Source organism: Balaenoptera physalus (genome assembly GCF_965194825.1).
Source record: "Balaenoptera physalus genome assembly, chromosome: X".
Classification (NCBI taxonomy): domain Eukaryota; kingdom Metazoa; phylum Chordata; class Mammalia; order Artiodactyla; family Balaenopteridae; genus Balaenoptera; species Balaenoptera physalus.
In genome coordinates, this window is record NC_138903.1 from 74,317,999 (window position 1) to 74,345,945 (window position 27,947).

General features: G+C 35.0%; 1 protein-coding gene across 1 annotated transcript; it reads left to right on the forward strand.

The window, feature by feature from the left end:
• ZNF711 (zinc finger protein 711) lies at nucleotides 1–27,056 on the forward strand. The gene is given in 14 exon segments (XM_082447370.1): nucleotides 1–3,257; nucleotides 5,014–5,141; nucleotides 6,100–6,356; nucleotides 6,735–6,839; nucleotides 12,526–13,089; nucleotides 18,606–18,761; nucleotides 19,463–19,600; nucleotides 21,740–21,877; nucleotide 22,584; nucleotides 22,586–22,635; nucleotides 22,638–22,664; nucleotides 22,749–22,796; nucleotides 24,216–24,359; nucleotides 24,885–27,056. Coding segments are annotated over 11 exon segments (2,523 nt in total). The 5' UTR covers nucleotides 1–3,257; nucleotides 5,014–5,141; nucleotides 6,100–6,356; nucleotides 6,735–6,760; the 3' UTR covers nucleotides 26,063–27,056.
• Nucleotides 27,057–27,947: the final 891 nt, after the last annotated feature.

The window sequence follows — 27,947 nt, forward strand, 5'->3', positions numbered from 1 at the left end:
TCCTCATACTTCTTCTGTGGAATAGTATTTAGAGACCTTTTTGTGCATCATATTGTATATTTTTATTATAGACTAAAGGAAAAATATTTGTAGTCAATGTTGATTTAAGTTAGTTTTATTATAATGTTACTTAAACATAAATAACAGTAGAGCTATGTATAAATAAATATCGTAGGCTTATGGTGCTTATACAATTAGAAAACCAAAACAATAAACAACAAAACTAATAAATTAACAGCATTAATGCTATGCATTATACTGTTTTGCTGAAAGTAAATTATATTTCATAACATGAATATGACTCCACAATAGCATATTGAGCATATCTTATCTTTTTGTATACTGTGGGATGACTCACTTGCCCCACCACTTTATTCCAACTACCAAGAAATTGTACTATGTACAGCACACCTGGTATACGACCAGACCATACAATTTACAAAGTCTGACTCCTTCATTTCATATCAACCCAAAACAATTAAAGTGGTACTCTCTGGTGTTGATGTGCTTGTAAATACAAAAACAAATGTGAGTGTTGATAATGTATGACAGTGTTCAGTTACAAAGCAGTCTTCTAGATGATTCTCAATATGCTTATGTTAATTTATTTTAGATTATTTCCTTGGGAGATGGCCAGGTGCCAGTTAAAGCAAGGAGTCTAAGAGTTTTCAGAGAACAGGTTGAAGTTAAAGGGAATGTATCTGATGACAAACTGTGACTTCGGAAGTACATGAGGAAGGAGAGACAGCAACATGTGGTTTATAAATGTACCATAGCAAAACACTATTAGTTAGCCAAGACTACCAAGGGAAGTAGAGGGAGTGAAGTGAGCAAGCTACAAAACAAAGCAAGCTACAAACTACAAAGAGTTTATAGCACCTAACTAATATTGGTCTTGGGGCTAATGTGAAACTGCAAAACGTTGAAGCATGACTATAAAAGCAACACTTACTATTTAAAATAATAGCACAAACAGCCATCCTTAACATAGTCTTTAATTTACCCTTCAAATAAATATTGACCAAATATCTAAAAGATGTATGTTGGATCGTCTTCCACATGGTTGCCCAGCTGGGAGTCCTACAAGTCTCCTTCTCTCCTTGCCTGAATATCATCCTTGACTTCCAGTGGGAATTGACAGTAATGTTTAAGCAGGGGAATGAGATATCAGTTTTGTTTGTTTTGTTATGCAAAGTGATCTTTGTGGTGGTGTAGACTTTACACAGTAAAAGATATCAAGTGGAGTAAAGACAGACTTGTAGCCGAGAAATGAGTTAGGAGGCTATTGCACAGACCTATTTGCTGAGGGCCTCAACTGAAATGAAATTGGAGTCAGGAAGCTTGATTTGAGATATTTTTCTGATCTGGTGATTTTTGATTTCAGGATTTGATGGCAAATGGACCAGATGAACAAGTTAGGAAGGTGTTGCAGTAATCCAGATAAGAAGGGATGTGAACCAGAACAAGGTAATGATATTAGGAATGGAAAAAATTGGATGAATTCCACAGATATTAAGGAAGTAGAAGTCTCAGGACATTTTGATGGAAGAGATGTTTGGAGAAAGAGAGAAGAGCAAGGATGATCTTCAGGTTTTAAAAATTATCTACCACAATGTACTGTTCACAAAGGTTTTTAATGTAAAAACCCCACATCTTTCTCAGATTTTTCCATGTCTCCTATTGGAATTGTCACTGGGAGAAGACCTTTCAAATAGTATTTGCCAGGGTATCCAATGTAGAAACACAGCATGGATGGGAATATACTCATAAAAATACCTTTCTTCATCTAGGAGGGAAAATAAAAGTGTAAACAAATAATACCTACAGGGGTCAGCAAACTACGGTGCACAGGCCAAATCTGGATGGCTGCCTGTATTTTTAATGGCCTGAGACTAAGAATGTTTTTTATATTTTTAAATAGTTTTTAAACATTCAAAGAAAAATAATTTTTCAAGACACTTTAAAATGACAAAATTCAAATGTCAGTGCCCATAAATAAAGTTCTACGGAGCACAGCCATGCTCAATATGTGTACATACTGTTTATGGCTGCACTGGGGCTACAGCTGCAGATTGAATAGTTGTGACAGAGACCCTATAGCTCTCAAAGCCTAAAATATTTACTACTTGGCTCTGTATGTAGACAGTTTGCAGACTCCCGGTCTTCTATAAGCCAGATACTGTGCCAGGGCTTTCACACCGTGTCTCTTTTACTTTTCTCAAAACCTTTAGTGGTATATTAGGTTATAGAGACATGGAGAAATTATCTAGCTGATGGAGAAAAATAACGTTTTATTTGTAAAATATTCAAATTATTTAGGCAAAGGTAATGTTACTTTTTCTTTTCCTTTTTTTTAAGGATCGTACCCTTTCCCTCCTTAAACTCTGCTATTCATTCCAAATGCTCATAGTACTAAAGCTAAATTTCCAGAACATAAGGCCCTTTGCAAATGCAACCTTTTAGTCACATCGCACTCTTTTCACCACTGAATTTCTCACTGTTCTCCCATTTTGTTCAGACACAAGCTAAAAGTGACACATTCAAGATATTTAATATTCACTTCATTTAGGTCCTTTGTCCACCTTTCCCTTCTATGCTTTTCTTCACTTTACTTTCTTCATCGAATTGTCTACCATTAGGAAATATAAAAGAAATGAAGGAGGGAAACTGCAAAACACACAAGGGTTTCATTTGGGGGAGGTAAACCTTTTATCACTCTGGTCAGCCTAATTGGTCAAATCCTCGAGGGTAGGGCCGATTTTTTTTAACGGTATCCAACATCTATGAGAGGTTCAGTGAGTGGCCATTCAGATATTAATTCTCCCCCTCCCCCTCTTCCTCTCCTTTGAGAAACCTGGAAAACAGAAAATCTTCCCACGGAAACTCCTCAGGGTCGCGCCAAGATCGAGGCTTGCGCACTGGGTCTCGGCCGGTGGCGCAGCCCCGGCTTGCAAGTCCGCGGGGTCTCCGGGCAGAAACCCAGCGCGGGCTTCTGGATCGACCGCGCGCGCGTGCGCGCTCCCCCCTCGGCCCCCTACCCTGCAGCAAGGGGAGCGTGACGTAATGCAACCTCAGCAAGTCAGCCGCGATATAAAGGAGGACTAGGCGGCGCGCCTCCCAGACGCAGAGTAGCTTGTGATTGGCTCGAGCTGCGGAACCTCGGAAACCCGAATGTGAGGAGCTTACGGATCCACAGCTGCCGCCCCCCGCAGAAATCCGGAGCGCGGTCAGAAGCCAACTGGCGGTGGCGGCTGCAGGTAAGGAGACTCCTGAGGAGAAAGTAGAGGGACTTGGGTCCGCTGCGCTCAGTGTCGTTAGCGTGAGTTGAGGAGAGGCTCCCACCCAGCGTGTAGTGTAGGACGAAGGGAACAATGGAAGTGGCGTCTAGTCCCTAAGCGTTCCCTCCCCCTCGGGCAGACAGTGTTTCTCCTCAGCAGCAGCGGGCGGCTGGAGGAATTGAGAGAATTACTTCCCCCTCAGCCGATCCGTTCTTCCCCAAGGCCAGAGCCCCCGGGGGCGAGAGCCGTCGTGGAGGCCGTCGGTGGTTTAGGGTGACGGGAAAATGGCGGAAAACAAAACAGTGAAGTGAAGAATGCGGCGGCCCCCTGGCATTTTCTCTCGGCGACCCCCCCCCCCGCAATATTCCTCTCGGTTGCACTACCCCTACCTCGCCCCCGCCCCCCGCCTGCCGCGGATGGTAACCTTGGAACGCGCGAGGGATGGCGGCGTTTGCGAGAAGGTGGCACTGAATCGGGCATTTTAGGGGCTAGGGAGCCGTCAGAGCCTGGGGTGGGGGTGGGGGGCCGTGTGCGGCAACTGTCGCCTCCGTTAAAACACCACCATTTTGGTTCCCAGCCACCGTCTTCCGTGTAGCGGGGCAGAGGTAGCAGGAGGAGGATGAGGGGTTGGGCAGCACGGCGTGGGTAGCAGCGGTGGCGACCGCTGCACCAAGTGCAGGAGGAGGGGAAAGGGTATTCTTGTCTCTTCGGTCTCTTGACTTTCCACTGCGAAGGTTCTCTTGTTTGGTTGAAGATCCAGGCAGATGGGTAATATATGGGAGGGCACATGTGTGCGTTCTGCTCAAAATGATTGAAACTTGGCATGATCATGGGAAAGGGAGACTTCTGCGGGAAGAGGGTTGCGTCCAAAGCTGCAATACTGCTACTTGCCAGGGCTCCTTTGTCTCCTATCTCTGCTAATACTACTTTCACATTCTCTTGCTCTGCCGCCTTAGGATTTCTCTCCTGTCCTTCACCCTATTTACATTATTGAGAAGCTAGGTCCTGAGTGAACTATGTTTAGAGGAGACGAGGAGACGAATGAGAGTAAAATGTGGGGGGGGGTTGTCTTGTTTTGATTTTTGTTTTCTGATTTCTGCTCCCCACATATTTATGGAAAGATGTTTACTTGAAGAGTACTTGGTGGTTACCTCCATTCAATAAGGATGTGAGATACACTCTTGAGAAGACTGAGAAGCCTAGCTATCTATTGGCTGTTGAATCCTTAACACACTGCTGTTCTCATACCTCATTCATTATTGATCTTATTGAAACTTCCTATATGGGAAGAAGGTGCTCCAATTTATTTATTTGGTATTCTTACAGTGTGATACTTCCCGTAATAGTTGCACTGTGTGTTAAAATTTTTACACTTCATTGAGCACTAGTGCTGATTTTTCTCTATGAATTTGGCAAGGGTAACGCTTGCCCTTGGTTGGTTCTCTTTCACTTTCCAAAATAAGGTATTGCTAGTGATTATTAAAATATGCTTTAGGGAAGATTTTGGTTTAATCAGGTAGTCGAATTCTAAGTGAAATAACGTTGCTTATGTCGTTTTAGGTAGTTGTTTCTGTTGCAATCCCTTCGGTTGCTTTTTAGATTAGCAGTTTTGAGCATATGAACCCTTCCAATCTCACCCTGCACATTAAAGTGTAAAGAAAAATTCTTAAGTTGTGTAAGAGATTTGGTTTAAAATGTTTTAAAATATCTAATTGTGAATGTATTTTTACAATAGGTAAAAAGAACGTTTTTCCAAAGAAAGTAACATAGTTCAGAAGGAAAAATAACAAAAAGAAAGTGCTGCAGATTTTATTTTACAATATGTAAGAAAATCAACAGTTTCTTCAGGATACTCATATTAAGGTGATTAACAAGTTACTTAATGTTTTATCTTTAATAATTAAACAAAATTAAGTGTTTAAAACATTTTAAAGACATCTGTAATTGTTCTATTAGTCATGTGATAAAGAAAGTAATTACTCTAATTAAATTTGAAATAGTACACTGTTTTAAATGTTAAAAATAAGTCCTTATGGCATTTTAATTTATCTCTCTGAAGCCCCGGGTAGTTTATTGTGAACTCTCTTGGCCCCTCTTGACTTCATTTTGAAGGCAGAAAATAATGTGGTATTTGAAAAAAGATAGCGAAATATAGCTAAGAGTTTCTAAAAATTTGTAATTTTGCTCACACATGAAGTAATTTTGTTTGAATCATTTTAATATACAGAAAAGTAACCTACTGCTGTAGGATTTTGATATACATGACTCAAATGTTAATAAAGATTACTCTGTGAAACTTTCCTGCCTCTTTTACACCTATCAAATTTTAAGACAAGGGAAAAAATCTTAGTGATCTCTGGTACTTAAGGATAGATTAAGTTGTCTTACGTGGCAGCTTTCTAAAAGTTTCTAAAACTTAATGATGCAACCTCATCTTTTGTGTGATATAGCCCAATTTATTAAACATCCCTAACTAAAAATGAGGAAATGTTTTATGAAATTGACAGACTTTTTGGTTGATTTACTTAGAATCTTATGTTTGAAAGCGAAGTATACATGTAGTTGTAAGAAATACGTTGAGTTACAGAACCTGACTTTAGGTTCCATACGATCCGGTGATCTTAAATATAGGATAAGTCATTTGAAATGAAATAGGTTGAGCCCTTGCTTTCAAAACTAGCGTGAGGCTTGTTGAGGCTTGTGTGACTTTATTAATCATTAATGGAAAAAATTAGTCATACAATTACAAGTAAAAGATATTCTGAAAGAACCAATTTACTAAATGTTTGTATGTGATTGATCTTATCTCCACTATATTTAGGAAGCAGTCATGTTTCATGAGTCCTCAAAACTGTGAGACAAGAGAATGTAGTAGAATAAGGCCAGACGTCCTTACTGGCTCAAAGAACTCCAGGGAAACTGGGATAGAACATTTTACATTATAAGTAGAACCCCGGGAGCCAGAGGTGAAACACACGTTTATCTGCAGAACTACGCTGCAGAGCTGAGCTGGGTCTGGAAGAAATGGATGAGAGCCACTGGATGAAATTCACTAATACTAGACACCTGAGTCCTCTAGTAATGTATAAATATCCCAACTATTGTCTGTTGTCATCTTGTTCTCTTTTTTCTTCTTATTTAATAACCTGTATTTTAAGTGGAACCTCAGTGCTACAGTTTTGTTCTTTTGCTTGCTTCTATCACTTCCCTATGGCTCATCACCCTTACTGTGCTTATTCTCCATTATCTTTGGTTTACTTCCATTTGACCCTTCTTCTATTTATGGTTGTCACATAAAGCATCTAATCAAGGTTTTTGTTTGTTTGTTTTGTTTTCCTTTGTAATGAGATTTGCACACCTGGTTGAGAGGCACATTTTCAATTGCATTATTTTCTCAAAGCAACTGACTTTGGCCTAAATGTATTTAAACTATTTTTAAAACCATTTCTTTTACAGAGATTTGTGAATGAACTTTGCTAAGTATGGATTCAGGTGGTGGAAGTCTTGGATTGCACACATCAGACTCTAGAATGGCACATACCATGATTATGCAGGATTTTGGTAAAGCATTTTCTTTGTTATATTTTTTCTTTCTTTTTTAAAAGTCAGAACATACTAAATATCAAAACTGTATTGGAGAAGGGGAGAAATTACAATGAAAAATTGTTCTTTTGCCAGGAAAATACATTTGTAGGGCTTATTTTCTTAAAGTAAAGCTATGTGTCAGTAGTCTAGATAAAATCATTCTTATAATTTTGTGGGAAGGTTGAGGTAAGGAAACTTGGAATATAGTGGTAATATGTCATTGGAAATGAAAAATTCAATTTGCATAAATACCTGCATCAGTTCTCATGTGTAGGAAGTATTAAAATATAAAATACATTTTAAGTTGCATTGTTAATAAAGCTGGAAAAGGAAGTACTTCAGTCATTTCAAAGAAGTTAGATGCTTATATAGTGATAGAGGAATATCTTGCACTAGGTGATTAATTATATTCTGATGCCATATCCTCAGAAAGTTGTTACTAATAGCATTACCTTTTTCTTTTTTTCAAAAAAAAAAATTCCCCACTTTTGTGGCCAAGTTTTTCAGTAGCCTCTTAACAGTAGTCATTTTGATGAAGATGATAAGACTCCCTTGACAGTCAACAAAGAAACTGAATTTGGACAGGTTCAGTCTGAATGATAGAAGAGAGAGGTATCTGAAGTGTAAGAGGCAGGGATAGGGTGGTAAGAATTAAAGAAAAGATCAGAGTGAGAGTAGAAAAGACAAATGGCAAATTGGGACAAAAAGTAAACAGAAACATGAGATACTGTAGAATTGTTAAAGATGAAATTAGGAATGGGGGATTACAACAAGTGATACTTTACTCAATTAAGAAAATGCTCCTACTGTTTTCAGATAATATGGTTGAATATGTTATGTTGTCTCCTGTTGTAAAGCCCACAGTAATGAGAGCCAGAAGAACTAGATTCTAGTCTTGGCAGTCCTATTAAATTATCTGTGTAAATGGGCAAATTACATATTTTACTTTTATGAAGGGGTTGGACTAGAAAACATTTAATGTCCTCCCCAGTTCTCTGATTCCTTGACACTTCTGTCTGATGGTAAAGGTGCAATGCATAGATTAAGATTTAATATGGTGGGAATCGAGATGACTGTGTAGTTGATGAAATAGAAAGGAATTATGGATTTATTCTGCTGAAAGAGTCAGAAGTGAGTTGTGTTGATTATGGATGACTTAGAAGTGATTTTATGTGAAAAAAAAAATAAGAATAAACTCTAGAAGAAGGACAAAAGGCTGAAGCATAAGAGATTTCACAAAGAATTTTGTGAATTCTTTGCTAGAGATAGTTTTTCAAATTCTGGAACACTTGAAACTCAGTGTGATAAATTAAGTTTTGGTTGAAATTTCAACTTTAATTTTTTACCTTTTAAAAATAAGATATTTTTAAATGGAAGAAAGGCAGTATTTTCTCCATTTAATACAAAATATTACCTACCCTGTAGCATCTGGTAAAGTGCCAGAACCCCCCTCACTCCTGAAGAAGTTGCCCATTAGCAAGTAAAACTTGATTCATTTCAAAGAGTGAAAAAAATGTCTGATTGGTGCTGGTGAATATTTGCTTGGTGTTCCTCTTACCTTTCTTTCCACTGTTCCTCCTCAGTGTCTTGAGGTTTAATTAATCCCTTATTATATCTAATACTAAGCTTTCCAAATTCAAAGATTGATTAGAAATTAGAAACATTCTCTTTAAATTTTTGCTAACATCAAAACTTAGATATCTGCAATGCCATAAATTAATTATACTTGTGAAACATAAGAGTTTAGCATACATAGGTAAAGCTAGCCAAGCAAACACACTGTGTGGTACAGGATCTCTAAATTCTGTAAGGTTTTTGGTTGGTATGAAATGGCTACTATATTAAGAATCTGAACTATTAATTTAATTCAGAAGTTTATTGGACCAGTTTCTTTTGAAGGATACTTCAGAGTTTAAATTTTACAGTAGTATGCTTTATGTAATAACTTGTGCGTGTCTCAGTATCATAGTTGCCCTTGGAATCTGTGCCATTGAATTTAATTGTTGTTTAAGATTTTATTGCTGAAAAAAGTCCATATAGCTTTGGGACTTAAGTAGCAAAAAACCTTAGATGGTGGCCCAAGACGGACCCAAGAAATACCAAATTTTATGCTGTCTTTCTGGTGAAGTTCCAGGTATTCACATTTAAATTAAATAACTTTAGTAAAAAGGGGAATGCTTGAAATAATGACTTGTTTCTCACTGTTATCTGGTTATCTAATTGATTTCACACTTTTTAAAAGATCTTCATATCATTTATAATTTGCTACCTAGTGAGATAAATTTTAATGCCCTTTAATGCTGCTTACTAAATGCCTTAAATTTTAAACGAGTGACTCTATGGTAGGTCTTCTTATTCTTTCTCTTTCAAACTCTTCCTTTAGTAAGTCACTCACTTGATTAGCCCTATAAATTCCTTAAAAAATACTCTCTAGAATAAGTAAATTCTATTCTCCTCATTTAGGCAAGTTTAAAAAAAAAGCCAGTCTGGAGTAAAACAATTGAGTTCAGTTCCCAGCTTGAACCTTGGGCAAGGTTATTTATTTATTTATTTATTTATTTATTTATTTATTTATTTTAACATCTTTATTGGAGTATAATTGCTTTACAGTGGTGTGTTAGTTTCTGCTTTATAACAAAGTGAATCAGTTATACATATACATATATCTCCATATCTCTTCCCTCTTTCGTCTCCCTCCCTCCCACCCTCCCTATCCCACCCCTCTAGGCGGTCACAAAGCACCGAGCTGATCTCCCTGTCTGTGCTATGCAGCTGCTTCCCACTAGCTATGTATTTTACATTTGGTAGTGTATATATGTCCATGCCACTCTCTCACTTTGTCCCAGCTTACCCTTCCCCCTCCCCGTGTCCTCAAGTCCATTCTCTAGTAGGTCTGCATCTTTATTCCCATCTGAGCAAGGTTATTTAACCTCTCTAAACCATAGTTTGTTCATATTTAAAATGGGGATAATAACACTCACCTTATTACACAGTTCTGAGGCTTAAATGAGATAATATATGTAAAAGTATTAGGTTGCTTGGTGCATAGTACTCAATAAATATAGCTAGAGTATAGCTAAAATAAGTGACTTTGTTTAGAAAGTCAGTGAAATCTAACAGATGAGTTGATAAGAGGAAAGAGCAAAATTTAATAAAAGACATCTTGGATCTTGGTCTGAGTAATCTGCCAATACCCTGTGAGGAACCCATCAATTCTTGGTCTAAGATCCTTAAATTATTTTGTTCAGGGCAAACAAGGATGTTTGGATTTTTTTGGTTTAGATCTGATTTATTTTGACCTGTTAGTTCCTGCTAGAGTAAAGACTAGGTAAACTGAAAAACACTTATTCCTTCTTCTTAGAATCCTCCCAAACAGGTTAATCTGAACCCAAGCCAGCACTAGCATTATTCTATCCTTCCATCCTTCCCTAGTGTCTACTCTCAGGAACCAAACTACTCTCCAGCAATGTTCTAAAATAAATGGGATTTCCCATATTTTAAGTCTAACTTATGAAAAGATTTTATAAAATACTAATTTCATTGTTCATATACATAGAATTGCAATACTGTGAATTTTATAGGGTTAACATTTAATTTTTCCCTGCTAAAAACCACATTTCCAGTCTGGTTGAATACTAAATTTGAACCTCACCTTCTCCCTGTCTCCAAAAATGGCCAGTGGAGTAACAAGTGAATAGAAAGCACTTGTTCTATACATACTCCCTTTGTCTACCAGATTTTCAAGGTTGAGGCTGTGTCCTTTTGGGTAATATGGTGGTTTAGGTGAGAGTTTGAGAATAGTGAGAAGGCTACAGAAGGGTTGAAAGGAAGATAATCCTGAAAGGCAGCTTTTCCCTTCTCACCTTATTTTTTGATGTGTTAGGGTATTAGTAGTGTTTACTGGTCTCCATCCTAACTTGCTAACAAACTTCCATAATGAATTGGTTAATAACAGTGAACAGTGTATAACAAATGGTACTCTTTCAGGTATTACTGTATAGAAAGTGATCATTATGTAGAAAAGGCTTTGTACCGGATTATTTCATGTAGGTAATTTTGTTGTAACCTGGTCCACAAACTCTGTTAATTTGTTTACTATACCACCTCAGAGAGAATGTAACAGAATTACTCATGAAGGAATTTTACACTCTTACAGTATTTACAAGGGGGGTAGGAGTTGGTTTTTACCGTGCTACTCAAGAAAAACGTTATTTAAAACTTTATTCCTGCAGATTTACTAATTTAGAATTTAATATAATTTAGAGTTTGTATGTATGTTTTTTAAATAAACCAAATCTTTGTCTAAAATGAGTTGTTTTTTTTCTCCTCAAATCAGATGTTAAAGGATGCTTTCCATTTTTGAATATAGTAATTCTTGTAAAATAAAGAAGTTCAGGGACTTTTATGTTTATAATACATATTTTCTAATGTATTAAGCTTGTCATATTTTATTAACTCAATTTAACATATTAGCAACCTTTTATGTTTGTGTGTCCTTTTAATTTTAATTTTTTGAAATGCTAGACTCACAGGAAGTAGAAAAAATAGTATATAGGGTCCTGTATACCCTTTACTCATCTTCCTCCAATGGTGACATCTTTATAATAACTGTAGTACAGTATCAAAAGCAGGAAATTAACATTGGTACATTACTGTTAATGGGACTACAGATCTCATTCAGTTTTCACCATTTGTGTGTGTGAGAGTGTATATAGTTCTATGCAGTTTTATTTCATATATAGATTTGTGTAGACACCACCACAATGAAGATACAGAATGGTTCCGTCACCATATATATGCTATGCCAAAATAGTCACACACACCCCCACCCTTGGCAACTGCTAATCTGTTCTCCATATCTATAGTTTGAGAATTTTGAGAATGTTATATAAATGATTCCATTTATACATTATACAGTACAGTAACCTTTGGTAATTGACTTTTTTCACACAGCATAATTTTCTAGCAGTTGATTCAGGTTGTTGAATGTATCAATAGTTTGTCCCTTTTTTATTGCTGAGTAGTATTCCATAGTAAGAATGTGCCAGAGTTGGCTTAATCAACCATTTACCTGCTAAAGGACATTTGAGTTGTTGTGTTTTTGTTTTTGTTTTTTGCTACTAGGAATAATAGCTACTATGCACTGTTATGGATATTTATGTACAGCTTTTTGTGTAAACATATTTTAACATCTATGGGAGAAATGCCACAGAGTACAATTGTTAGGTTGTATTGGTAAGCGCATGTTTTTTATAAGAAACTGGGCAAATTATTTTCCAGAGTGGCTGCTGCCATCACGTATGAGAGATCCAGTTTCTCTGCATCCTCACCAACCTGTGGTGTTATTATTTTTTATTTTAGTTACTCTAATTGGTGTGTAGTGATATCTCATTGTAGCTTTTTTTTTATACTTGAAAATAAAGTACATTCTTTTTAAGTTCTTAATTTAGATTTTACTAACATCGTTTTCATCCATCTCCACCCCAATTCCTGGTTGGTGATGATTTTTATTACAGTTAAATTGTCAGTGGTTCTTTAAAATGATAGTTTGCCCAGGACTGTTTCATATTTAAAAACTATTTTATGTCATCTGATATATACATACAGTACTTTTAATTAATAAAATAACTTTACTGTTTTTGGATAATTGTTTGTATTGTAGTGGCTGGAATGGCTGGTACTGCGCATATCGATGGAGACCATATTGTTGTTTCAGTTCCTGAGGCTGTATTAGTTTCTGATGTTGTCACAGATGATGGGATAACTCTTGATCATGGCCTCGCAGCTGAAGTTGTCCATGGGCCTGATATCATCACTGAGACTGATGTAGTAACAGAAGGTGTAATTGTTCCTGAAGCCGTACTTGAGGCTGATGTTGCTATTGAAGAAGATTTAGAGGAAGATGATGGTGATCACATCTTGACGTCTGAGCTAATTACGGAAACTGTTAGAGTACCTGAGCAGGTTTTTGTGGCTGACCTTGTTACTGGTCCTGATGGACACTTAGAACATGTGGTCCAAGATTGTGTTTCAGGAGTTGACTCTCCCACAATGGTATCAGAGGAGGTTCTTGTAACTAATTCAGATACAGAAACTGTGATTCAAGCAGCTGGCGGTGTTCCTGGTTCTACAGTTACTATTAAAACTGAAGATGATGATGATGATGATGATGATGATGATGATGATGATGTCAAGAGCACTTCTGAAGACTACTTAATGATATCTTGTAAGTGAAACTTAAAATCCATAATTACTTGGTAGTAATTTATGTATAACATGGACAGGTTTTCTGGGATGGGGATCTATTCAATAAAAGTCATGGGGGTGATCTTTTTGAAAAATAATTTTTTTCAAAGCTGTGTTGAGATGCTTTTTTGAATTTGTTCATGTTTTTAATTTATGAAAATTTATACCCACAATGGAGTAAAATAATGCAATTTATTAATATCTTAGAACAAAAATACAGATTTGGAAGGTTCAAAGAAGAACATTAAGTGACAATATTTTAATGATAAATATATATATTTCAAAATGGGAAGTTTATTTCATGCAACCACTGCTTTCTTTTTAATATGACAGGTACTGGAGTTGTCAGTTCAGTTTTGCTTAGGAGTTTAAGCATAGCATGTTAAGAAATATGATTAGTTTTTTGAATTAAATACTTGAAAAGTAAATAATCAACTCAGATTGTGTTCTACAGTTCTGCCTGTGTTTGTTTTCTGTTGTCTATATGTCTGTATAGTCTATGCAAAAATACTTTAAACATATTTATTTCAGACTGCTTTACGATGTCCTTAAGACATTCTATCTGAATGAGGAAGATAGAAATATCTTATTCTCATTTTAAGTGGTAAGTTTGCCTGAACAGCAACAATAATAAAAAATCTCATGATAAGTTATTGATGGAGCTTGAGGAAGAAGTGGGTCTATTCTTTATAAAATTTGAAGGCATTCCTTTATTAAAAAAATCCCTTTAAAACTTAAATAATTTTTTATTTTAGAAAATAGAATATACAAAAATTAAATATTTTTTATATCATTCATTCTCTCGCCACCCAGATCCCTAACTTTTTATAATGGTTAGAATATTCAAATTGGGACTAGTTACTCTTTTTTTTTATTTTTTTAATTTTTATATTTATGGCTGTGTTGGGTCTTCGTTTCTGTGCGAGGGCTTTCTCCATTTGCGGCAAGTGGGGGCCACTCTTCATCGCGGTGCGCGGGCCTCTCACCATCGCGGCCTCTCTTATTGCGGAGCACAGGCTCCAGATGCGCAGGCTCAGTAATTGTGGCTCATGGGCCTAGTTGCTTTGCGGCATGTGGGATCTTCCCAGACCAGGGCTCGAGCCCGTGTCCCCTGCATTGGCAGGCGGATTCTCAACCACTGCGCCACCAGGGAAGCCCCGGGACTAGTTACTCTTTTTAACCATTTTCATTTATTTTATTTTATTTAGTTTTCCCTTTTTTTTCTTCATCACTTAATCTTTAATTCATTTTTTTACCTCTTGGTTTCTGTTGACCATTGAATCTTTCAGGAGTTAGAGAATAAATTGCCTTGAAATGTCTCAATGGTAATTTTAAAAGTCCTCTTTTTTTTCCAAGATATCTTCAAACTACTCAAGGGGTAAAATTGAGGACTTAAAACAGACTGTTATCTTATTCCTAAATCCTAACTATTCCTGTAAGGAAATCTTATCAGCAGCTGAGTTTTTGTGGTAGGGAGTTTGTCTTCTCTCAGTCTCTGAGGTGCATCTGAGTTTTTTCCACTTTCAGACCAAATGTCACAATTTCTTTATCTTAGCAGTTGGTTAGGCTCTTCCACTTGTGCCAAGTAACTTGGAAATTAATATAGGATAACTGTATCTGTCTAAAGTTATCCCAGGTGTGCTTTTCTTTAAAAATACCTAACAAACACCCTCCAAACATTTATGGGTGATGATTTTCTTTATGAAAAGCTTCACCGGAGAAAGGGGGTTCCTTTAAATAATGAACCAATATAATGCATTCAAATTATTTTTTTTACCTATAAAATCAGTTTTTATTTCTTTCAGGAAAATAATTTTGTATAAAGCAAAATATATTGGTAGGGTCATTATGGGAGAGGTCATGAAACCTCACCAATTTCAGGGGTAAAAGAGAAAAGTTAACACCTTTGTATTTTTTTAGTATAATAGCTTTATTGAGATATAATTCACATGCCATACAATTCACTCCTTAAAGGTGTGCAATTCAGTGGTTTTTCATATATTCACAGAATTGTATCACCATCACCATAATCAATTCTAGAATTTTTTCTTCCCCCCAAAAGAAATCCCCATACCCTTGAGCAATCACCCCCGCCACTCCACTCACTCCTCAGGCAACCACTAATCCAAATTCTTTCTCTATAGATTTGCCGGTTCTCAACATTTCATGTAAATGGAATCATATAATATATGGCCTTTTGTGTCTGGCTTCTTTCTCTTAGTATAATGCTTTCAAGGATCATCCATGTTGTAGCATGCATCAGTCCTTCATTCCTTTTTATTAATGAGTAATATTTCATTATATGGATATACAGTTTATTTATCAGTTCATCAGTCGATGGACTTTTAGGTTGTTTCCACTTTTTGGCTATTATGAATAATGCTGCTCTGAACATTCATGTACAAGTTTTTGTGCACATAGGTTTTCAGATGTCTTGGATATATACACCTGGGAGTGGAACACCTTTGTAATTTAAATATTACTAATTTTTGTTTGTTTCATCATTGCATAATACGGATCCATTACACATTGCCTCACCGCATCCCTGTGGTACATCAATATACAGTTGACCCTTGAACAACACAGGTTTGAACTGTGTGGGTCCACTAATACGAAGATATTTTTCAATAAATATATACTACAGTATTACATAATCTGAGGTTAATTGAGTCCGCAGATGCGGAACTATGGATACGGAGGGGCAACTGTAAAGGTATACATGGATTTTCGACTATGTGGAGAGTCAGCACCCCTAAGCCCTGCATTGTTCAAGGGTCAGCTATAGTCTATACTGATGTCATATTCACCATATAATTTTGGTAGATGTAACATGAAAGGGGTACAGTAAAAAGCCTACTTAGTTTTTAAAAGGAATATTATACTGTACATTTTGCTAAAATGAAATTTTAATCAAATTGTACCAATGGGCTATAGAAGAATATTGAACGATAGCAAACTTTGTAGGGTTGGCAAATAATGCACCTTACTGTTTTATTTTTTTTAATTTTTATTGGAGTATAGTTGCTTTACAATGTTGTGTTTGTTTCTGCTGTACAGTAGAGTGAATCAGTTATACGTATACCTATATCCCCTCTTTTTTAGATTTCCTTCCCATTTAGGTCACCACAGAGCACTGAGTAGAGTTCCCTGTGCTATACAGAAGGTTCTCATTAGTTATCTATTTTATACATAGTGTATATATGTCAATCCCAATCTCCCAATTCATCCCACCCCCCGCAACTTACTGTTTTAATGTTATATTTAGCACCAGTAGAATTCTGCGTTGTATATAATATTACCCACTTATTACTGGCTGGGATGTCATGTGGGATGGGAAACAACACCGTGGGACTTGAATGTTGTAAGCCTTATAACAAAAAGGTTAAGCTTGAATTTTGGGTATTTTGAGTACTATCTGCGTAAAGAAGAGTCTTTCAGGATCTATTTCTAAAATCTGTTGATTGCCTGTTAAATCTTTGTTAACTTTGTACTTTCTATAACAAAGGATACAGAATAAATCTTGGTGAAGTTGATGGTTTATCTCTTAAAACTGTACAATAACATATTTAATAACTATCATCGTCTATGAACTTAAAATACAGAACAAGTTTAATTACTCAATACATTTCAAAATTGTTCATTCTGAGGAATCTAATTAAGTAGAAAATAATGGATACATTAAACTGTGGACCTCGAGGAAAGGTATAAATGTAATCAGAATAGCACCAGTAATTTCAACACTTAAAGCAAAAATTATGGTACAAAACTTTTGAGAAATGACCAAACAAATGTCTATTTCATTTCATGAGTTTTAATTTTGTGAATTACAGTTTTAATTCAGTTTATCCCAGGAGGAACTGTGATTACTTTTAACCATTGAAGTGTAATAAAGTAGTATTTATCAGATGAGAGTACTTTTTTCATTAATTTACTGTTAGTGCAACCTAAGAAATTCATATTTTGGACACTTTTTGAGTGTTTTATATCCTATGTCTTTATTTCCAAGAATGAGAAAGTACTTTTTTTCTGAAGACTTAATTTACCTCTTAATTTTTTTAATGATCTCATTGTTTTATTCAACGTATTTTAAAAGAGAGGCTGTTAAAAACCAGTAATATCAGATTCTTCCTCATCTTTTTTTCTTTCATTTTAATCTGTCCCATTGTGAAAAAAATATTTGCCAAAAAAATACTAACCGAATTAGGGTTTATGATGGAATGAAATTTTTTTTTCTGTTTATTTTGATCATTTAGGTACTCTCTTTCATAGACAATAAACTATTTGAACTCTTAGTGTGGAATCATTTATATTTAATCACAAAGTTAAAGTAGTTTTACATTGTAAAAAGAATTTCTGAAATGTGTTTTCACCATTTTGAAAGGCCAAAGGAATATTTTTGAATTTGCATGTATCAAATTTGAAACTGAGGTAGAGAAAATCTAGACTTTGACCCATTTAGATCTTACTGAAATTCATATTTTAAGAGTACTGAGTTAAAAACTTTTTAATGTCACTTTATTCTGTTTTCAGTAGCTCTGGAATTGTTTAGATATAGTCAAGCCTTCATGATTTTGTTTCATATATGATACTATGATACATATAGTAGGGAGGAGCAGATTTCCAGTTTAGGTTACATTTCAGTTTTTATGGGGACAGGACAAGCATTGAAATAAAAAATGGTAGGCATATAATCTTTGGGGGAGTATATTGTTTAATATTTATGTCCAAAGAGCAAACTTTATGAATATAATGTATTCATTGCATAGTTTATGCACAGTATTCACTTGAAACTAAATGCTATTCTTAAAGAATCAAATTTTTAAGTATACTTAAAATGTAAGTAATTATTGTTGCTTTATTTTATATATGATTTGAAGCAAATCATATAATGGTAAACCTGGAAGTATACAAAATTTCTGATTTGAAGTTGCCTTTCGTTGACTCAACAGGAATTAAAAGTATTTACTAAGATTTTATTTTTATGATTTTTGAAAAGCCCTTTTTATAAAATAATTCAGGTTTTCTGTTTTCTCTTTTTTTAATTACTAGATTTCATATGTTAATTGGTTTTAGTATACTGCTATTTAATTTGGGAATTGTTTATGTCAGCTTATTTCATGAGTACTATATATTTTATGTTCTAATTTTTGTTATTAATTTTGGTGTTAGGATTTAGCTTAAAATGTTGAACGTAATGGAAGATTATTTAATCTTTTCCCAAACCACTTTAATTAAAGCTGTATGGTTAAGAGTATTTCATATACATAAATTGAAATCTGTGATTATGTCTTTTATATAATTATGATCATGTAGTATATCTGTCTTGTATACTTTTTTTCATGAAATATACCACTTTTAATGGTTGCATAATAGGTCATTAATTGAATATAGTGGGTAGGTGGTTAACACATTATTTCATATTGCACTAATACTTAACACCCACTAAATGTCAATGGTACTTTTTGACTGAAACAGTTTCCTGTTTATATTTTACAGTGGATGATGTTGGGGAAAAATTAGAGCATATGGGGAACACACCATTAAAAATCAGCAGTGATGGTTCACAAGAAGATGTTAAAGAAGATGGATTTGGTTCAGAAGTAATAAAAGTGTATATATTTAAAGCTGAGGCTGAAGATGACGTTGAAATAGGTACAAATAATAATTTTAATTTATTGCTATAATGGTTAGGAATTAGAACTTCTCTTTTCTGGAGACTAAGTTCTAATATTGTCTTCAAAGTGCAACTCTTATAAAAGGTTTCTTTGGGGATAGAATATTTAAAAATTATATATATAAATATAAAGCAAGGATAGAGAACAAGTCATCTTAGATACTTTTAAACTTGAGTAGAAGATTCCAGTTGAAATTTCAAAACATATGAGTGGAGGGGATTTGGTTTAGAGTAGGAAATTATGAGTACTTAAGGGCAGGCCAGAGGAAGGGTGCTTTGGATTTTAATCCTAGTTCTTCCATTTAGCTGAGTGGCCTTTGGTGAATTACTTAACCTTCTTCTGCCTCAGTTTCCTCATCCATAAAATGGCCATAATGGTAGTAACTACCTTATAATGCTATTGTGAGGATTAAATGGGTAAATACATGTAAAAGACTTAAATAGTGCTTGGCATATACAAGTGTAATGTAAGTGTTAACATTTGTTGTTATTTCTTAGTGATGACTGAAAATTTAAAGTGCAATTTATAAGAAAATTCTCTTGACACTTAGAAATTTATGTTGGAATATTTGAGGGGAAATATTTTTCTAAAGGAAAATATTTTTATGTATCCTTCTTATTAATTTAGGGAATTATTCCATGATACTTACTGATTTTGATACATGTTTTAACTTTTAAGGTGGAACGGAAATTGTCACAGAGAGTGAGTACACCAATGGGCATTCTGTAGCTGGAGTGCTTGACCAGAGCCGAATGCAGCGGGAGAAGATGGTTTACATGGCAGTTAAAGATTCTTCTCAAGAAGAAGATGATATCAGTAAGAAAAAAAGGCACTGTAGTGACTTATCAGTAGTCATCATGCATTCTTAAAAAAAAAAAAGCAATCTCATATTCAAGCACTACATAGGAACAAAGTTCAATAAAATAAGTCTGACCCTTCGCTATAATTAATTTAAAGGAAAAGGGTCCTTTTGACTATCCGTGCATGCATGTATTGTTCAAATAAGCAAACATAAAATACTGTGTCTGAGATACTAGGGATACAGAGATCAGCAAAATATGGTTCCTGACTTTAGGAGAGCCCAGAAATATGTAGGGAATTACTGAGAATCTACTTTGTATATGTTATTGAATATGCTGCATATATAATATCTCATTTAATTCTCATAATTCATCTCTGAGGTAGGTGGTATTATCCCTGTTTTATGGAAGGAGAAAGTGCTCAGGGAAGTTAAGCAATTGCCCAAGGTCATTCCAGTATTAAACGAGGAAGATAGGATTTGAACTCATGTCTGCCTAACTCTGCTGTCAGTGATCTTTGTACATGGCAGTGAGCACTGTTGACCTCTCTCTGAATTTAGCAGTAGAAGGGCTAGCTGGTTGTTTTCCTTCTGCCACTGAGAGATTAGCTGAGTAAGTATTCTTCCAAATCAAGCCACCAGGATTTTTACTTATTATGCCATTGATGGTCTCCAAGTAGTTGCTGTTTAAAGTTTCTTGCGGCTGATTACCACAGGGTGAAAAAAGCTCCTCACATTTCCTTTCCTGCCATGGTACACATTTCCTTATGAAGATGTTTTTCTTTCTTCCTACTTTCTCCTCACCTCAGTGTAGGAATGCAGCCCTTCCCTAAGGCTTTTTCTGTCTTCTTGCCATGCTGAGACAAAAACTACTTTGTTTTGCCCTAGAAGAGCAAGAGCCTCCACTTCAGTGCATTACCTTGACAATAGTTAGCTTTACCTATACTGCACTATGATCCCCACTCCTCAGATTTCCTCCCCTAGAAGTCATAGGGAGCTGAATTCCAATCCCAAACAAACATGAATAATATAACACAGCTGAAAATGTCAAAACAAATGAGTCTAGAGGATTTGGTTAGAGAGAAAAAGAATTAATTTCTATTTGGGCTCTAGATTCTTTCTTTTCTTTTTTACTCATTGGTCAGGAGACTGAAGGTTAGATTAGCTGATGCCAGAATTCCATAGGGATGTGCAAAACTTAGACCAATGTTTCCTTCTGGTTAATTGAAAGAAGGGAAACCTAGGAGAAGAGGGATACTTTTTTCCCACATTTTTTCCACATTTTTCAGTAGTGAGTAGGGACTTCCCTAGTGGTCCAGTGGTTAAGACTCCATGCGTCCACTGCAGGGGGCGTGGGTTCGAGCCCTGGTTGAGGAAGTTCCACATGCCGCACCTCGCGGCGCAGCCAAAAAAAGAAAAAAATATTTAGTAGAAAATCCCTGTATGTGAATCAAAGGAAAAGCGTAAATTCAAGCCAATTTTCTACGTTAAATCCAAATGGATTATTTCACATAAAATATACTTACTGACCTTCTAGGTTTAAATTCTTTTACACTAATCCGATGTTTTTTTAAATGTCTCACTTAATGCTTTCGTCTTCAGTAGGGTCTCTGAAAATCCTGCCTGTTAATGGGTGTCCACATAGCCTTGAGCCGCCAGCATTTTATATTATAACCGTATATTATGGTTTTACTTACTTTCATTTTTAATTCTTTTTCAATTACTAGTATTTTTGACAATTTTTCATTGCATGTACAGTACTGCATTTAATTTACATGTGGGATAGCATGGACCACTTTCTAGTACTGATTCTATGGGAAGTGCCTTCTGAGTTCTGAAGAACTATCAGGCAGAATTATGGAATACAACTCTTCTTATAAATTCCTAATGCCCAGTGGACTGTGAAATTAGTCAATATATTTCAGGCGCACGTTTTATATAATCTAAAAGTCATTTTCGTAGGACTAGGTTTTAAGAGGAGGATAAGAACTTTGATAAATTACTGTCTCCTAGTGGCACCAGCCTGCGAAGTGCCTAATGTAATTTTTAAATTAACCAAATCGAAATCTTGAAAGTTGAAAGATAATCGTTTGGAAATTTTTACCCATTTATTAAATACTTGGGGTTATAAACAAGCAATTATTTCTAAAATTTAGGTTGCGCTGAAATAGCAGATGAAGTTTACATGGAAGTCATTGTAGGGGAAGAGGAAGGAACTTCTCTCCCTGAGACTCAGCTTGAGGACTCTGATGTTAATAAAACAATTGTCCCTGTTGTCTGGGCTGCGACATATGGTAGGACACTGGCATTTTTTCACCTGATAAGTACATAACATATCTATTTGATCAGCCTTTAGGTCATTAAATATGCTGTGCTAATGCCCCCCATGAGTTGGCTAATACTATAAAATGTTTTGCTGTGGACTGATTCATTTCTAGTTACTTACATAATTTTTGTACCACATATCTTGCGTTATTTACAATGAACCTTGCTTAATGCACTTTGTTTTTCAGAAGGATTTATTTTAAATCCTACATGTATAAGTGAGTGCCATAAAAAGTTTTATTTTTCTAAAATAGGAATATCCTTTGAAAATTGATCCTTCCCCTTTTGGAAAAACTTATTTTATGTTTTAACACCACAAATAATAAGATATTGGGGTTTTGAAAAGGAACAGAAATCCAGGTGTGCTCTTCTAGGAAGTACGTAATGAAAGGTAAATTTATCAAGTTATTTTTTCCCTTTCTATTTTATCTCATTCTTACTTAATTTACAAGATGGTCCAGGTATACTCTTTACTTTGAAAAATTTTGTTGTTCAAATGCATTAATGTATCTTAACTTGGTTTTTCCAAAGGTTCATTCATTCAACAGTCATTTATTGAGCATCTTCAATTTTGAGGGCATTCTGCAGAAATATCTACCCAGGTTTTATTTGAAAAGTAAGGTTGTCCTAGATGTTAGTAGTTCGAAGGATGCTGACAGCAGCCCTTATTTTCAGTGTGTGATATTATCTAATCCATGGGAGTGGAAGAACTCAACAACAACAAAAAAATGTTTAATCCAAGGAACGGTGATCAAAGTAAGATTTTGTAGATTAAGATGTGATCTACTAGTAATCATTATACTCAGTCTATCAGTTTTTAATTCGTCTTTTTTTTTTAAGGAGATGAAAGAAGAGTTTCTCGAAGGTATGAAGATTGTCAGTCATCAGGTGAGAGAGCATTATATGTGAGATGTAAGTTAAGTAGCTGGTTTTGTGTACTGCTTGGTAGATACAGAGTTATTAGTTTGTGTGTACAGACCCATTTGTTAGACTCTTACTTGCCTGGTCATATCTAGTTAGTTAGAAGAGTTTACCTCTTTGGGAAATTGATTAATTTATATAGAGACATAGCGTGTATTATTCTGTGAATGCAGTTCATTTTAGATTTACCTCGGGATTTCCCTGGTGGTCCAGTGGTTAAGACTCTGCCCTTCCACTGCAGGGGGCACGGGTTTGATCCCTGGTTGGGGAACTAAGATCCCATATGCCACGCAGCATGGCCAAAAAATAAAAATTAAAAATTAAAAAAATAGATTTACCTCAAGATACAAATATCAGGCCACTTACTACATGGGCCATAAAAAAGTTACTATGGAAAAAATTATAAAATAGGAATTATTCTGACATGGAATTAAAAGTTGTCAATGATATCAACCACTTGTTAATGTCTTCCTTGGGATGGAAGTATTTTTTAAATTTCTATGGCAACCAGTAGATTTATATAGCTGTTACATAAAGTTCATGTGTCAGTGTAAATTTTTTTTTTTAGTTTTAATACACTTCATATAGTGTTATTTATTCCATGGTTGATAGTTCTTTTTATTTTCTTACACAAGGAGACTTTTTCTTATGATAAAGTGTCTATTTTGTTTCTAGCTTTAGGAGGTATTTGACTCTCTAACTGTAGATTTCAGGGGAATTAATGAGAGGCATATATATCATAGCATTTAAGCTAAACAGTTTCTTAGGGCTACACTTTTAAACTGAATTGCATAACACAAGAGATTGTGAGAACTGAGATTTTATTAAGTACTTTATTCCATATACACTGATCCCACTGAAATTGCAGTAGATTGCCTGCCACATTTATCTTAACACTTAAAAAAATCAATCTTAATACTTTTAACATTAAGTAAACTATTCTAAAGCATAAATACAAGAAATCTGTTGTTTGTCATGTATTACAGTTACCATGATTGTATTGGATAACTGACATGTGTAAATTTCTTTGCTAAATCTCTTTAATTTCATCAGCCTTCATCGATGAGAAATTGATCTGATATCAAGATTTTGTTTAGGGTCATAAAATTCAGTTTCTTATGTTTCATTCACCTTATCAGTTTGTTCCTTTAGGATGAATAAATTGAGATATTTTGAAGTTACTTTCACATGGTATCATATTTAAAGTATTTGCATATACACATGTGTGTGTAAGAGTATAAAAGAGAGAGAAGGAGAAGATGGGTGTACTTTGTGAAATTTAGTACTGTAATGGCAACTGAATGCCATGTCTTCTCTAATTCATCTAACCAAAACCAAAAAAGTACAAATATATGTAGTTTAATGGTGTATCGATTTTTTTTCCAGGAAATACTTTGGACTCAACATTAGAAAACAGAAGTAGTACAGCAGCACAATACCTTCAAATTTGTGATAGCATTAATACAAACAAAGTACTTAAACAAAAAGCTAAGAAGAGGAGAAGGGGAGAAACGAGGCAGTGGCAAACAGGTAAAATATTAATACATTACTCGATGAATATTATAATTATTTGAAATGCAGTAGTATTTTTTGTAACCCAAGAATATGCCAGTTGTTTGTAGTGTAGTTAGTCCTACTCCCATGTACCTACTTGTGTTTGATCTAAATAGTTGGGTTTTTTTAAATGTTCTACTGGTACTTAATAAAACTATGCTTGTTTGCTTTTTACCCAAATGATGTTTTTAAAGAGAATTTTCAGATTGGTTTAACAATAAAGGGTGCCTATTTCTAGTTTACAAAGTGCATGTGATATAGCATTTTGGCAGGTGAATAGTCTATAGTAGAATGCTGCTCATTACTTTTTAGTGAGCTACTTTATTATAAATTGCTTTCAATGTGCATTTTATCTTACGGGATTTTATTCTACTAGTATAGTTCTCACATTGTGAATGTCAGCTAATTTTGCCGCCTTTGTGGTAAAACTGTTTAAAACAGTCTGGCCAAATTTCACAACTTCCCTGTTTTGTTTTGTTTTTGTTGTTTTTTTAAATCTAGCTGTTATAATAGGCCCTGATGGACAGCCCCTGACAGTATACCCTTGCCATATTTGCACAAAAAAGTTTAAATCCAGGGGATTCTTGAAAAGACACATGAAGAATCATCCTGATCATTTGATGAGAAAAAAATATCAGTGTACAGATTGTGACTTTACAACTAACAAGAAAGTGAGTTTCCATAACCACTTAGAAAGCCATAAGCTTATAAGCAAAGTTGACAAAACCCATGAATTTACGGAATACACACGAAGATACAGAGAGGCTAGTCCATTGAGTTCAAATAAACTTATATTAAGAGACAAGGAGCCGAAGATGCACAAGTGCAAATACTGCGACTATGAAACTGCAGAACAAGGACTGTTAAACCGACATTTACTGGCTGTTCACAGCAAGAATTTTCCTCATGTTTGTGTTGAGTGTGGGAAGGGCTTTCGACATCCTTCTGAACTCAAGAAGCATATGAGAACCCATACTGGTGAGAAGCCATATCAATGTCAGTATTGTGTCTTCAGGTGTGCAGATCAATCAAATTTGAAAACTCACATTAAGTCTAAGCATGGTAACAATTTGCCATATAAATGTGAGCATTGTCCCCAAGCATTTGGTGATGAGAGGGAACTTCAACGCCATCTGGATTTGTTTCAAGGACATAAGACACACCAGTGTCCTCATTGTGACCATAAGAGCACCAACTCAAGTGACCTTAAGCGGCACATCATATCTGTCCACACTAAGGATTTTCCTCACAAATGTGAGGTCTGTGATAAAGGTTTCCATCGTCCTTCTGAGCTCAAAAAGCATAGTGATATCCATAAGGGTAGGAAGATTCATCAGTGTAGGCACTGTGACTTTAAAACATCAGATCCATTTATTCTTAGTGGTCATATCCTTTCAGTTCATACTAAGGATCAGTCATTGAAGTGTAAAAGGTGCAAAAGAGGGTTCAGACAACAAAATGAGCTCAAAAAGCATATGAAGACTCACACTGGAAGGAAGATTTACCAATGTGAGTATTGTGAATACAGCACTACAGATGCATCTGGCTTTAAACGACATGTGATATCAATACATACAAAAGACTATCCACACAGGTGTGAATTCTGCAAGAAGGGATTCCGAAGACCATCCGAAAAAAATCAGCATATTATGAGGCACCACAAGGAGGCTCTTATGTAATAAGATCAATATAAAGAAAGAAGCTATTTAGAAAATATGACATGTTACATGGGAAGATAATTTCATGAACTGTTTCACCTGGTTACAAAGCTTGATATTAAATCATAAATTTACATTCTTTTTATTAAAGATCTTAAGATATTTGAATTGAGAGGGGATCTCATAGCCCTTTGAAATTAGTTAAAGAATTTAAGGAGCACCATAGAATGGTTGCAGAAAACCTTATTGTCTATTTAATAGTATTATAAGCATAATTCAGCTACAGAGGGGAAGAGCAAAGACAACCACTTTATTTGGCTGATCATACTAGAGACAGATGTTTCTGAAAAGATCATATCTAATTGAGGAGTTTAGCAATGCTTTGCTATCGCAAGCAAGTGTCACTTTTATGCAGTTTTAGAAATGAAGTGGGGAAATAAAATGCAGTCATCCATTAGTCACTTAGTCATTGAGCCTTTATATGGTACCTGGAAATTGAATTCCAGAAATGGCAAAAGTTTTGTGTATTCATCAAAAGAAATTTCACTGGAAAACAGGTTAGATTAATTCAATACTATTTAAAAGAATTTCAGAGCTGCTAAGATTTTATCACAGGATAGGATGTTTAAAATATAGCATTCTGTACTGAAGTCTAAAGATTAAAGTTCCCCTTTTTCTGATGTTCAAGTTGATTGTTGTTCAGTGTGGCATACATGACAGAATTATATTTGAGTCAAATGTGGCTTTCTAAAGTGGATGCAACAGTAATGTTGCAAAGTTAGCACTATATTTCTTAATGATCTAAAGATTAAATTGAGAGAACACAGTTTTCTTAAATATTATGTTTAGAGGTTTTTTTAGGACAGTCATAGCAAGTATGATTGTTCTAGTCTTACTTGCTCTAATGTTTAAAGGTGCAATTTTACGCCATTATTGAAAATTTTGATTTTTAAAATCTATATACCATATTATTAACATGCATTTTCAATATGAGGCAGTATTTATGCAGTATTTATGCAGTATTTAACAAAACACTATGCTGCCAGTAGAGCTTGGAGGTGGATATTCAGTTTACAGTGTATAAATTTAAAATATGCATCCCTTTAACAATGCTTTATGTTAGCATGCTGCAAATCAACATGGCGCTTAATATAAAAAGCAGGTTTAGGGAAACTTAATGAAAATCCTGTTCATAAATGTAATGCATATGATGTGTACTTTTAAGTTTTAGTTGCTTCATGTTTACACTCAGCTGTTAAACATAATTAAAATGTAATTTTACTTCATGCTATATTGTGGCTTTGTGTTTTAAATAATGTTCACCTTTCTGTTTTTGCACCAGATAAGAATCAGTTCCTTGAGAATAAATTTTTTATCTTTCTTAACTTCAGAATATTAAATTTGGAAATCTAAAATTGTGTGTCATGTGGTTGTAAATGATGTACACGCTGTAAAATAAGATTGTCACTGTTACGTGCGATGATTATTTCTAAATGTTACTCATTGAAATGAGCATACAATAAAAAGCATTTATTGCACTTCAGGGTTTTATGAGTTTATTTAAAGTTGTGTTGCAGTGTCCCTCATTAAAAGACTTCACTTAAAATTGCTCTTAGGCAATTTTGTCTGCAGTTTAGTGTCTTGTAGAATTTTGTGCATTAACAACATGAGCTAGGAATTTAAACAATTATGATGACTATGGCATGATTATTCCTCAAAATTTTGTTTTTGCTAAAACCGTGATGGAATGTTTTAAAGTTGCCCATCTTAAGACTTGAGACTTAGTATTACAGAGAAAACTAAAAATTCTTAACCTGCTTAAGTAACACAATCCTGAAAAATGAATCTAATTATATTCCCAATAGACCAATATACGTTCAAAAGGAAAAATATTAAATCAAGTATT